The sequence below is a fragment of the Bolinopsis microptera genome, chromosome 6, assembly GCF_026151205.1.
Source record: "Bolinopsis microptera isolate Bmic1 chromosome 6, MBARI_Bmic_1.0, whole genome shotgun sequence".
In the NCBI taxonomy this organism is placed as follows: domain Eukaryota; kingdom Metazoa; phylum Ctenophora; class Tentaculata; order Lobata; family Bolinopsidae; genus Bolinopsis; species Bolinopsis microptera.
In genome coordinates, this window is record NC_087077.1 from 13,259,036 (window position 1) to 13,272,050 (window position 13,015).

At 38.7% G+C, this 13,015-nt stretch overlaps 2 protein-coding genes across 5 annotated transcripts in view; one reads left to right on the plus strand and one right to left on the minus strand.

Moving 5' to 3' along the window:
- The window catches only part of LOC134816303 (katanin-interacting protein-like), a 57,507-nt gene that overhangs the window by 10,051 nt on the left and 34,441 nt on the right, over positions 1–13,015 (minus strand). For 2 of the 4 annotated variants that reach the window (XM_063825086.1, XM_063825084.1), the window contains exons 20-28: positions 12,524–12,746; positions 11,470–11,521; positions 10,167–10,356; positions 9,781–9,972; positions 9,327–9,483; positions 8,805–8,941; positions 7,818–7,927; positions 7,404–7,618; positions 7,025–7,211 (exon numbers count right to left, since the gene is read on the minus strand). In XM_063825086.1, coding sequence (XP_063681156.1) covers positions 7,025–7,211; positions 7,404–7,618; positions 7,818–7,927; positions 8,805–8,941; positions 9,327–9,483; positions 9,781–9,972; positions 10,167–10,356; positions 11,470–11,521; positions 12,524–12,746 — 1,463 coding nt within the window. Of the gene's footprint in view, positions 1–7,024; positions 7,212–7,403; positions 7,619–7,817; positions 7,928–8,804; positions 8,951–9,326; positions 9,484–9,780; positions 9,973–10,166; positions 10,357–11,469; positions 11,522–12,523; positions 12,747–13,015 lie in introns of all 4 variants that reach the window. The other 2 variants (XM_063825082.1, XM_063825085.1) reach the window with 1 other exon arrangement.
- The window catches only part of LOC134816330 (transmembrane protein 11-B, mitochondrial-like), a 36,113-nt gene continuing 36,085 nt past the window's right edge, over positions 12,988–13,015 (plus strand). The window contains exon 1 of the mRNA XM_063825129.1: positions 12,988–12,997. The gene's annotated coding sequence lies outside the window, so the exon portion shown is untranslated. The remainder of the gene's footprint in view (positions 12,998–13,015) is intronic.

Here is a 13,015-nt window from a genome sequence, read left to right on the forward strand (position 1 = left end):
ATGGATAACCTTTAAAATTGTAAGTAACTTTTCATTATTTAAATCTGATTTTTACATTTTGAAATCACAATCCAGTAGGATTACTTACTTCATATAACAGCTATTATAAGTCACCTTATGCGATAGCTACCAATGTTTGCTCAAATCAAAATTGTTATCACAAATGATTAGAGCCCAAATTATAGTACACTACAGAACAGGGAATATACGACATCGAGGAAAATGTATAGTCATGTTCTGGCAATATTGCGAGCACATGATTCAAGAGAAATTGCAACAGAATGTGCTGGTGCATGATGGTTTCAGTAGAAAGCTTGTCAGTATCACTGCCAAACAACGGTCCAGTTAGCTCAATATCAACTCAACGCACCTGACGAGCAACTTACCAACATTTCCGCCCAACCTAAGACACATGATTAACCGTTTTTCCGCGCCGTTTGTCAGCCTGGCTGCTCTTAAACTAATACTATCAATTATAGCAATTGATCCGTAGTACTGCTTTCTTAGAAGATGGTTTTAATCTGTAAAACTTCCTCTGATACCCTCTTACTTCCCCCAGCTCAAAGTCATGAAGTCGTCTCTTTTCTCCAAACTTTTATTACTATTAGTGGTGGTGGTCATTTGACATATCCAACGACGACCCGGGCAAAGATGGATCATAGCAGAACAAAACACGCTTTGCTTAAGTCAAAAAGTGATAACAATACCTCACCAGGCACCGTCCACCAGGCACCAAGTCCTGATAACAACGCTGGGTGACTTAATGAAGAGCACCAATGAGATTGTGGCAATGAAGAGGGTAACAAATAACAATGGTATCAATATCGGAGAAATATCCCTACATAATGCTAAGATCAAAGATTATGCATGAACTGGGGTGACTGGAGTCTGTGATTGGAAGGCTCATAGATAACACTATTATCGCGACTTATCTCCGACTTGGAGACCGTAAACCATGACGTTCTTCCTTCGTTACTATTAAGCTAATAATATTATACTAAAGACAATTACTTACGACCGAGTAAAAGAAAAATATATTATTTGATTATGATTATTAACTGTGATATGCACAATATTTAAATAGTGTATACTATCACAGTTAATATTCCTATATTCAACCGATATTCACATGATCGAAAATTAAAATTGGAAATTGAGAGAGAATATACATATATAATATACAAATATAATATAACTCAATCATGGCGACATAATAATATACTGATCATTGAATGATAATATGAATTGTCAGATGAAATGAAAAAAGACTCTTTCGCCAATATTTTCATTTTTAAAAGCAGGCTTACAATTTCACTATACTGGGGAAGCGAAAACGGATACCAACGCAAATGGTGATGTGAGCTCTGAAAAGTTAAATATCTTGCATCGCGGGAGAGAGGTATGAGTATGGTCTATGATGAGACGTTCGTACGGTACGTACTTTTTAAAATGGCTGTATCGTACGTACTAATAAAATTGGTTATAAAGTACGATAAATGGGTTTTCGATGGAAGTCCGACTTTCGTGACAAAATAATAACAGGAACACTTGAAATGGCGCTACGGGCACCTAAACTTATGTCGCCGCATTCTTATTTCTATCATTAGAATAGTATGACTGTACGTACTCCTATCGAGTATAATTGCAGTTATTCAAATTAATTTATTGTCTTAAAAATTGTTTAATTCGACTTTAGCATTCACTGGCACCAAAATCGTGGTTTGAAAATTGCATACATACCTGCCAATTTTACAACAATAGAAAAATAAGGTAAAAAACGGGCACCAAAATTTCGTAGTTTAAAGGAGTATAGGACGCAAGAGCGGAGGAAACAAGGGCGTTACTTTCCTAAAGGTAAAAGGGTGGATACGAGGGCGAATCACATGATTCATTTTAGTATGAACACGAAGGCGGAAGAAAAACCGTCCTAAATGATGGTCGTTTTAACTGAGAGGATTGATGGTTTGAAATTGAGTGAACACACCTCAGTGAAATTCGTCTACCCGAAGTATATACCCGTTTTGGTACGTACCCCCCTGATCTAAACCCGGGTAACCGTAGCGTCAGTGACTGCGATATTTTTAATGCCAAGTTTGTCACATGAACATCTAGGCAGTGTTTGATTGGTCTAAGCACGTTACCAAACCCCGAAATCTGCTGCTGAGTTGGCTGAGATATTAAAATCTCTCAATGTTTGGCTCGTTTAAACTTTAAATCTGGGTGATTATTTGTCACATCACTATGTTTTGTTTCAAATTTACACGGGAGTAGATCCAATTCATCGAGTTAAGCTTTACCTCAACCACACTGTTGAGAAAATCAAAAAACCCGTTTGTCCATGTTAAAGTGATTCATGTGATTCGCCCTCGTGTCCGCCCTTTTAAGAAAGTACCGCCCTTGTGTTCTCCGCCCTCGTGTCCGGTTCCCCTTTAAAGTGGTTGTACGGTACGTACTAATAAAAAACCTCGTACCGTACGTACTTTAAGCGGGTACGGTACGTACTTCTCATCTTAGAGTATGGTTTATTGTAAAGGTGCAGTATAGGGAGGTTTTACTTTTAAAAAAAGAATATTTTCCTACGAAAGTCATGCTTTTTGTCGAAATTATTGTACTACAAATACAAGTGGCTACAAGTGGCTACAAGTGGCTACAAGTGGCTACACGTGGCTACAAGTGGCTACAAGTGGCTACAAGTGGCTACAAGTGGCTACAAGTGGCTACAAGTGGCTACAAGTGGCTACAAGTGGCTACAAGTGGCTACAAGTGGCTACAAGTGGCTACAAGTGGCTACAAGTGGCTACAAGTGGCTACAAGTGGCTACAAGTGGCTACAAGTGGCTACAAGTGGCTACAAGTGGCTACAAGTGGCTACAAGTGGCTACAAGTGGCTACAAGTGGCTACAAGTGGCTACAAGTGGCTACAAGTGGTTAATACAAGCTAATAACATATTGTGTAAAAGGGGACTAATTATTAACCATAGAATTCGGCGCTGTAGTCTTTATGTAGTAAGAGACTCGAGAATTACGAGCACTGTTCTCATATAAAAACGGTGGCTAAAATAATTTGGGAGAGATTAGAGGAAAATAGCGAAGGAAGGAAGGTTTAGACGGGGCCACTGTCTAGAATATCATTAAGACATTGTGCACAGCTTAGTAAGTACAAGTGGGTCTAGCTTGATAAAACTGACTCTAATGACTAATGTTTATGGCTTTATGGGCTTATGGGGGACATTGAAATCTAGCAGAGGAGGAAGGTAGAGAGGGATGGAGGGATATGTAAATTGTGTATGAATATGTAAGTTGTAGTTCACTAATTAGGACCAGGTAAACGGTGGCCTTTTGTTATCACTTTTGCAACTGTGGGAACTGGTGGATGCGATTGCAGGATCACCGATTCATTCTGAAACATTTCGCGACAATTCGGAAGATAATTGAGCAATAAGCCGATAAGCGTGCTCAATTATACCTATTAATTAGTTACAACTACCGGTTACCGCTCTGTATAATAGCTTACATTTGTAGAGCTTGTTTAAAAGGACGCCGAGTTGACCAGGCTTGCCCTCCCCGACCCCCGACCCCCCCCCCCCCCCCCCCACCAGGCATTAATTGGCTCTATTACCTTGTAAAGCACGACCAATATTAATCCTTGCATGATAGCTCCTTATACTAAGGCACTAGAAAACAATAAGAGAAACAATAGAACTAAATTATCACACGTTCTTTATCATCATGTTTGTACGCAGTCACCATCTGCTCCAGATTCGTAGATTATTTGTATCAATTTAAGGTACGAACAACGAAAACAAGAGTAATAACGATGGTTACAAGATATTAAACTATAAAACAACACAATGAATAATTCGACAACCTTCTGCTTTAACTCCTAGTTCACCAGACTTATATTGCCCAAAATCGCCCACCTATCTAATGATCTTATCCTACCATAACATATCACATCATGAAATACAATCACTATACACATACTTTAGCCAGACATACTATTATATATAAAGTCGGCCGTCAATACTTGTCTATATTCACGCTGAAACTCCTAGCTTAAAACCGCCATGACCCATGCCATTATGTCTACTATCAATTCCTCTCTAGGCCAACCAGAACTCAACCAGAGTTACAGGTTCCGACCACCAACTATCCTTCGATAGGACAAACCACCAATTCTCTCTCCCAGTTCAGGCTCCCTTACAGTCCGGCATCAATGACGCTCTATCGAATCGGGAAAACTCAATCTCCTTCTCGACCGTCCGTCCGACCTTATATATTCCTCTACCAGCCCTGTATGTGCTGCACCAAAATACGGCCCGCCTATGCTGTATGCTCCGAAAACTCATTATTCTCTATTAAATGCATTCTAATCTATAGCACGCACTGTCTTGTCAACAAGTTTGCCTGATTTTCTCGTGCTCTCTGGTGCTTATTCAACCAACATCGAACTACAGGCCGTTTAATTTTATCTATTATTATTATTATAAAACAGGATCTTACCGACAAAAATGATTCTTAAAAATACCTTAATGCGGTAAACTGTACCCTTGAAAAAGATTTTCCCAACATCTGTTGCATGCAGCTATATCTCTAATTTCATTCAATTCATGAGAGTTTATCTATGATTATCATTAAATCCCTACCAGTATTTTCAGCCACTACCCACATCACACTCCCGTCGTGTTCTTGCCATAAGCCTCTACATGCTCGTTGCACAATGAATCTTTCGGCCGCTACTAATGATAACTCCGCATTCTCTTGAGTGATCGGTTAATATTATAAATCTACATAATTTAACTTAATAATGATACTTCCAGAAAAATTGACTCAAAATATTCACTGCGTACATGTTTATTATCTCTTTGCGATTTTGTATGAGTCACCCGAACGTGGTCATTGGTCAACAGCCAACAGTGTACGTTTCCTCATTGATAGCTGTGTCTAACTTTTAAGCTCTTCAAGACAATATAAGATAACACTTAAACAGGTATGAATATGATTGTATTAATATGATTGTATATATCTCGTTTTATATATGTCTTGTATATATCTCGTACAAGGCAAGCTAGACTGTGTGTGTGACCAAGCAAAATATTGTGTAAACGTAATACTCACACTGTACAGTGTACAGTGTATCTGGATGCTAGAGGGTTCTTGAAACACGTAAATCATGCAAAAGTTTTTGTTAGCAGGAGCTTTCAAAATACATGTGTAATGTGTACATCGTTTTCACACTTACTGTATTTCGAAAATCGCGGTCGGGTGAGAAAATCATGCACGTGGGAGCTATTATGCATTTTAGAGACGATAGAGACATAATTGCAACGAATTATTGAACGAAATGACAGGATTTTTGTGTAGAACGTGAGTAAAATGGGCAATGTTGTCATTATATAAAAGTATAAAGATGGATATATCACCCTATCGTCGCTACAGTTTCACCCTTGAAAATAGCACACAAAATAATACAAAAGTTTTCCATAAGAACACAATTTTAAAAAATAAGTAAAATCCGTCTTCAGCATTCACTGAAGTCTTTGGCTTTAAATATTCAATATAGTTCTAAACTAATTACAACACTACAAGACTTTGTTGTAACTTTGTATAAAAAGCATTAATATAAATAACACCTTAGTGCTTAGAGTTAGTAGACCTTTAGTAGGTACCGGAAACGAATGTAAAATGTAAATAGTATGTTATATTTTACTATCCAATCAGTTTGCCTTTGCTAGGACCCTTGACGGTGCTGTCGACACAAAAAATTACCCAATTGGTAAGTACACCGGACCCCAACGTACACGAAGTAAGGAATGAAAGTTAAATACCCCCACATACACGAAGTAAGGAATGAAATTTAAAATGTCATCCTGTACGACGCGATGGGCAATTTAAGCTTTAAAAACAGCTAACACTTGAGTTATGATGAAAGTAAACATCACCATCGTGTTTGCCGCCCTTTATTCTTTAAAAAGCAAGTTGAAGTACAGCTATATTTCAGCTCAATAGAGTATGGTATCAGAATTATTTGTTTTTTGATTCTTCGATTTTGACTGAATTTCGACTGATTTGGCCGAAAGGACGATATAATAGTTGATTCAAGTTAAGGGCAGTTACTGTTGATGTTAACAATCTATTTCGATGATGGGGCATGTGGTAATTATAACTTTATAATATTGAATATGGCTGGTTTCAAGAATGTTAATATTGTTCTTAGTTTATCAAATGTGAAAATGTTTAGTGAAACCAAATACCAATCTAGTTCTGCAATTCATTTAACAAGAATAAAAAATGTTCGATGCAAACATAGGGAAATAAATAAAAAGAGCCAATTATCTCCCAAAAGGTTTTGTCAATGACAACTGATTTATAGTGACACAATAATACATTGCATAAGATAGAAAAAATTGCTTATCAGATTTCCTCTCAAGAGTTCAACTGGAAAACTCCGACCACTGAGTTGTCTCACGGGAGCGGCTTCAAATTTTTCTCATATCAATTAAAGCCAAATTATAAAAACATCTTAAAATTTCATTAGAATGGATGAAAGACAAAGAGTTCCAGTTCTGTGAGTAGATTTAAATTGAACGGCCGTGTTCCTGACATTCCAATAATTCGAACCAATCAAAGTTGATAGGCTGATCATGAGTATGCTAATTCAGTTACTGGGATACAACCCCTACTTTGGCATTTTTGACAATGCAAATGGAGGGAAAATATTTGTCGAACTGGAGTAGTGAGTACGCAGTGGTAAATCGGGTTTTGACCCTGGTCATTAGGAAAGTTCGCACGAGATGGACCACGTTTTTATCAATTTAACTTTAGAAGAACTTTTAAAATAGGCATATTATAATTCACATGTCTTTAGTTCAACTAATTGAGTTTCGATTAATAACATTTTTGAAGCATTTAGTCGAGAGCAAATTGAGGCTAACGAGTAAGTTGTAGGACAAGTTAAGAATGCTACCCGTACCTCCATATTGAACACACAAACAACAACAAATCAAACGAACTATAACACATACCTGGTAAGTCTGGTCGAACCCGGCCACCATATCCAGTACATCCTCGTTTTCAGTAAACAGTATAGTGTCGCCGTACGCCTCGGTACCCCCAGCTAGGCCCCCACATGCTCTTGCTACTTCACCTTGGAAGACGGTGACTTTGTCTAGTGTTACCGTGATGTCTCGTACTCCTCGGTAGGAGTGGATCCTGGGGTGTTACAGCTGGTCACATGATGTAACTAACTTTAAGTGGGGTGTTACGTTTGGTTTCTTGGTTTGGCCTGTACATCCAAGAAAACATGCAATTCCGGATTCTGATATTATGTTAATTTGTATTTAATCAATTCAGCGAAATATTCTAACACGAACAATTCTGTCGACCCCAGAAGTGCGAACCCACCTAGATTTATTGTAGTTCCAGAGTCGGAACAGTGCTAGTCTGGTGCTACTCTTGAAGGTGACGGTGATGGAATGCTCCTTGCCCGCCTCGAATGGTGCCAGCCACATGTTAAAGTCGTCCCGTGTCCTGTTCACACCGTTCAGCAGGTTCTCTACAATTCTGGGATCGTCTGAATAGCCCGGTAGTATGTTTATATTCGCGGGGTCTGCTTTTATCTGAGGGTTTAGTTTCATCGCTATTTGCTCAAGTAGGGAATGTAATGATGTTAAATTATAGATTTAAATAGGCTGTCCTGTCTCAAGCATATCCTGGGAGGGTTGGAGACGGGTATAGAACAAATCTCAACAAATGATAAGACGGTAACTCTATAGTATATGCCATATTAAATTCTAAGCAATATTGATTGAAACTCACATGATTGATGGTGACGGGAGAGCCGGTGTCGCTAAACAGTTCAATTCCTGTTAACCCCACGTAGTGCTTGTCCCCCCAAGTGGTATGTATCTTTATCTCCAATACACTTCCTGTGGAGAACATAGGGTGAAAACGAAACAGACACACTTCCTGTGGAGAACATAGGGTGAAAACGAAACAGACACACTTCCTGTGGAGAACATAGGGTGAAAACGAAACAAACACACTTCCTGTGGAGAACATAGGGTGAAAACGAAACAAACACACTTCCTGTGGAGAACATAGGGTGAAAACGAAACAAACACACTTCCTGTGAAGAACATAGGGTGAAAACGAAACAAACACACTTCCTGTGGAGAACATAGGGTGAAAACAAAACAAACACACTTCCTGTGAAGAACATAGGGTGAAAACGAAACAAACACACTTCCTGTGAAGAACATAGGGTGAAAACGAAACAAACACACTTCCTGTGAAGAACATAGGGTGAAAACGAAACAAACACACTTCCTGTGAGAACATAGGGTGAAAACGAAACAAACACACTTCCTGTGAAGAACATAGGGTGAAAACGAAACAAACACACTTCCTGTGAAGAACATAGGGTGAAAACGAAACAAACACACTTCCTGCGAAGAACATAGGGTGAAAACAAAACAAACACACTTCCTGTGAAGAACATAGGGTGAAAACGAAACAAACACACTTCCTGTGAAGAAAATAGGGTGAAAACGAAACAAACACACTTCCTGTGAAGAACATAGGGTGAAAACGAAACAAACACACTTCCTGTGGAGAACATAGGGTGAAAACGAAACAAACTATTGCAACTAAATTTTACGCAACTCTCAAACAAAGCAGGCAAACATAAAGAGTTAACAGCTGATATTATTATAAATAGTTAAATTTAAAGAGTTAAACAGAATAAACAGAAAACTGAGGAGCTTCCTCAGATACATGATATACACTTTGAGCTTGAAGTGTTACCTTCAGGAAGTTCAGGAATGACAAAGTCGCACTGCTCAGTTCCAGCAACCGGAGTTGCGGTCTTGGAGATCTCCTTCTGCGGAGAAGGAGAGCGGGCCATGAACTCCTCCAGAGTATCTGCCTGACCAACACCCAACCTGAAATCACTGTAGTGATCGGCTTAGTTCCTTGCAGTAAGGGAGGGAGAAACACTTTTTTATTTCTTCATATTTAAAGTTTAAAAGATTCTCGGTATAGTCGGTTTATAGCTGTATAGTATTATATTTATACAGTATATAACTATTAGTACAAACGATGCATACATTTATAGGCAGAAAATCGTTGACAAAACGTTGCTTAAGAATACAACCAGGTACAATTCACAAACTACAAATATATAAAAATAAATAATTTAAATAATTTTATGATGCAGTACAGGGACAGCTCGCATCAACACGGCGCTGATAATATAAAATAATATCTAAAATATATTCCGAAGAATTAAGCAGTGAGCAGTAACTACTGTATTGCATGTCCACAAACCGTCCTATGTTAGACTTGTCGAACTCGTGGATGATGTTCAGGGACTGTTCCAAGGCGCTCCCTTTCATATCCACGAAAGTTAGAGATCGTAGGAGAGTTTGCTGTAGTTGGGTTTGGTTTCTCTGGAGGGAACGAGACACGACAGGGCCCTCGTCAGCTGAAAAATTGTAACCATAAAATCAGATATAACCGCACTATTAGCACGTGCCACGTGTTGTGAAAGCCTTTTGATAGCTGCTGAGCTGCTCACAACAATTAATATACGATTTTGTAGTTAAGCATCGATATGAGATGTACAATTAGTGTAGAGTAGAATACATCGTGTAGAAATGCTTATCAAACGTTTAAAAGCATTGTCTTGATCGTCAACATTAAAACAGCAAAATTTCCTCCTCCCCACCATTGAAAAATGTCATAATTGATAATCAGACAATTTAGAAACACAATCACTCACCCGGTACAGCTGCAGTTATAGTAACAGCAGGGGAGTTGCCTCTAGATGCAGGATAAGGTTCACACCTCTCTTGTTTACTAGAGGGCCTGCCCGATCCTGTTCTCTTGTTCTCGTCCAGCCAGGCACCCCGGGATTTAGGACGGTCTGCTTTGGTGAGCCACAGTGATGGATCCGCTGGCTCATGAGGTTTCCCTGACGGAGAAGAGTGAGTTGATGTTTCCAGCATACTTATATCCGCTTCCAATATCAGGATACTAAAGTGAGTCCGTTACTTGGATATAGATTGGGAAATAAATTCTTGCCTCAAAAAATTATTTTTGAGCTAAAATAATATAATTTAAAAGAAAATGGCTTTCAGCTATAAAATTCAAGTAGAAACAGCGAACCTAAGGAAGCAATAGTGCTGACAGAAGTAGGTGTTGCCTCCCTATTTCCAGCCTCTCGTCCGTTCTCCCCAGCACTCCTTCCGTCCCTGCTTGAGTTCCTGGTGGAAGAACGAGACCTGCTCGTCTCCACTGGGGTCCTCCGTACTGGGGGGCCGGCAAACGAGAACTCTGTCACCGCAGTCTCCGCTTCCTGACAGCGGAGTGGCATTCCGTGAGGTTTACTTGTTTGGTATTTGACTTTTTTGCGTTTTTGGTAAAGTGGTAAGGTTCTTTTCGTTGATAAAAGAAGGTACGTGTCACTAAGGAAGATTCACTTCGGGAAGGAGAGTCGGGGAAATAATTCAGATTACCTGAACCATTAGAAACAAAATGACGCAACAAACAACAGTTCAATAAGTTGGAGACAGAAACTGTGATTAGGAAATCAGATTATAGCGTGTTTGCACTGTTTGCATTGCTCATACGTGCTACAATTTGTTAACACAGCTTGTACGTCACACTCATCATGTGACCGACTTCAATGTCACGTGACCTCAGTCAGCAAGTTTTATTGGCAAGTTTTATCACTGCTTGTTATAGTTAACTCAGCAGTGCACACGATCAGCTTTAGATTTTTCACATAATTATGAACTTTTTAATATTTGCCGGAATAAAAACGTCAGGTCATAGAAAGATTGTTAAAAACGGATAATTTTTGATTGCCAGTGGTCAGTAGGTTTCGTGAAACCAGGGGTAGACACCGGGGTGTGGCATTGACCGACGTTAACTTCATCTGCAATCAAACTAATGTGAAACTTAAAACTTTGCGGTTGCATTAAAAATAAAATCGGTCATCAGCATTTCACTTTGACTTTCTATCAGCCTACCTTTTCTATTTTCTTTTCACTACCAGACTCTTTCATGACGAAGAAATGGCTATATGGCACAAAATGTAACAGTACGCAGAACTCAAGGATCAATAAAAGGTTACGCTCAGAAATTAAAAGTTAAAGGGTAAATGTCTTCCTTATACCCTTGGTAACAGATTTACTATACAGAGTTACCCCAAATTAGACCCCATTACGAAAAGGATAAGTATGAGAGTCGAGACCGTACAAGGATAATTACAAATTGGGTTAATGCCAGCGTTCGTTCTGCGTTCATAACCACTGTGTTCTTTTACGAAAGTAGCGTCACTCCTATCTCGTCTGTTTAATCAAATTGACTAAGAATACGAAAACGTTCGTCGTTCAGTCTATTTTACTTTTAGATCATCTTAATTCGGTATATGGAAAGGATAAAATGTAAAATAGTTAAAAGGTACCTTGACAGCCCCGTTTAAGATCACGTTCATGTCTTTTCTATTGGAACTCCGACTAAAATAAAAAAGGGGATTGGGTGTTAATAAAAACAAGGAATCGATTGTTGAGGAAGTATGCACGAAAACGAAATTAGGGAGTGAAATTTTCAGTGCTCTCAGAGGCTTTCTGAAAACTTCAAGATCATCTGAAAATATACAGGGTGGGCCAAAAGTCAGTACCCATACGTTGGACTTTATAGCTGAGTCACTGAGTGCCCAATTTAAATACTTCTTTCTGGTATGACTTAGTACCACCACTGGTTCGAGGAATTTGTCAACTCGAAAAATATTCGCGTTCATTTTTTTCAAATGGAAGTTCATTTTCACATTTATTTTATAGTTTGGATAGTCGGATCAAGCTAAATGTTATTGAATTGTGTTTGGCCATTCGAATTACGTTTGTCCTGAAAGAATTAGAACTGTAGCTTCTCAGATTACCGAGATATGAAGCATAACGAGTTTATTCATTACGTGTGATCAGGTGATTGGTTTACCTAATCACGTGATAAGGTTACCCCGTTAACTACCCCGTTAAACATTATGGGAATTGTTAAGGGTGCCCAATTAAGGTGTCGTGTCACGGTGTCACATAATCACCCAGTCAATTTTGTTAACGAGATACAGAAAATGCTTGATAACTTCGTCATTTCTACTCCGTTTTGCCTCATGTTTTCAGATCATATGCAACATTTGATAATCTACCGTCTCTGAAAACATTAGGCGTTCAGCATGTTCAGAGAAAACAATATAGGTGTTTTAATATTGAATGGGCGTGGTCTAAAATATTCGAATTTTCAAATTTTGACGACGGAATCCTCGAACCAGTAAGTACAGTATGCCATCTGCAAAGCAACAGCTCTCAAATATAAAACACGGCGGAGCTATTAAGGCCAACGTATGGGTACTGACTTTTGGCCCACCCTGTAGTATTTCTGTAGAATAAGCTACATTCATTTGCTATTTAAGTCCTAAATGGTTGAAGGGTTGTAAGGGGAGGGATAAAGATAGTTTAACTCACCCAACGACTATTAGTTCATCCAAGTTGACATGTTTGTCACACAGTTTCATCTCCACTGACTCACTCCTAGCTTCATTCACTTTCTTGTTAGCTCCTTTTTCTAACACACACTTCTCTACTTGATCGTACGATTTAGAAATTAATTCCTCTTCATCTTCTTCAGTAAGTTTGATGACAGTAGCGTATTCGAACACCTGATTCCCACACCCTTTCGCGATTTCACCTGTTAAAGATAATTTCAACAATGAGAAAGACTATCAGTATCATTATCATATCATGAACAGACTTTTGACATCTAAACTGCACGTGCGGTTTGCTTTATCGTGTTTATGATGTATGGATTTTAACTAAGGATAGGAGGAAGCGAAGAAAAATGATGATTTGGACGAACCAAGTTTTTACGAAAGCAATATATCTCAATGAATAAAGCTTCATGCTGCTACTAATTGAATTGATCTCGACCAAAATAATTTGACCATGATAATATGACCA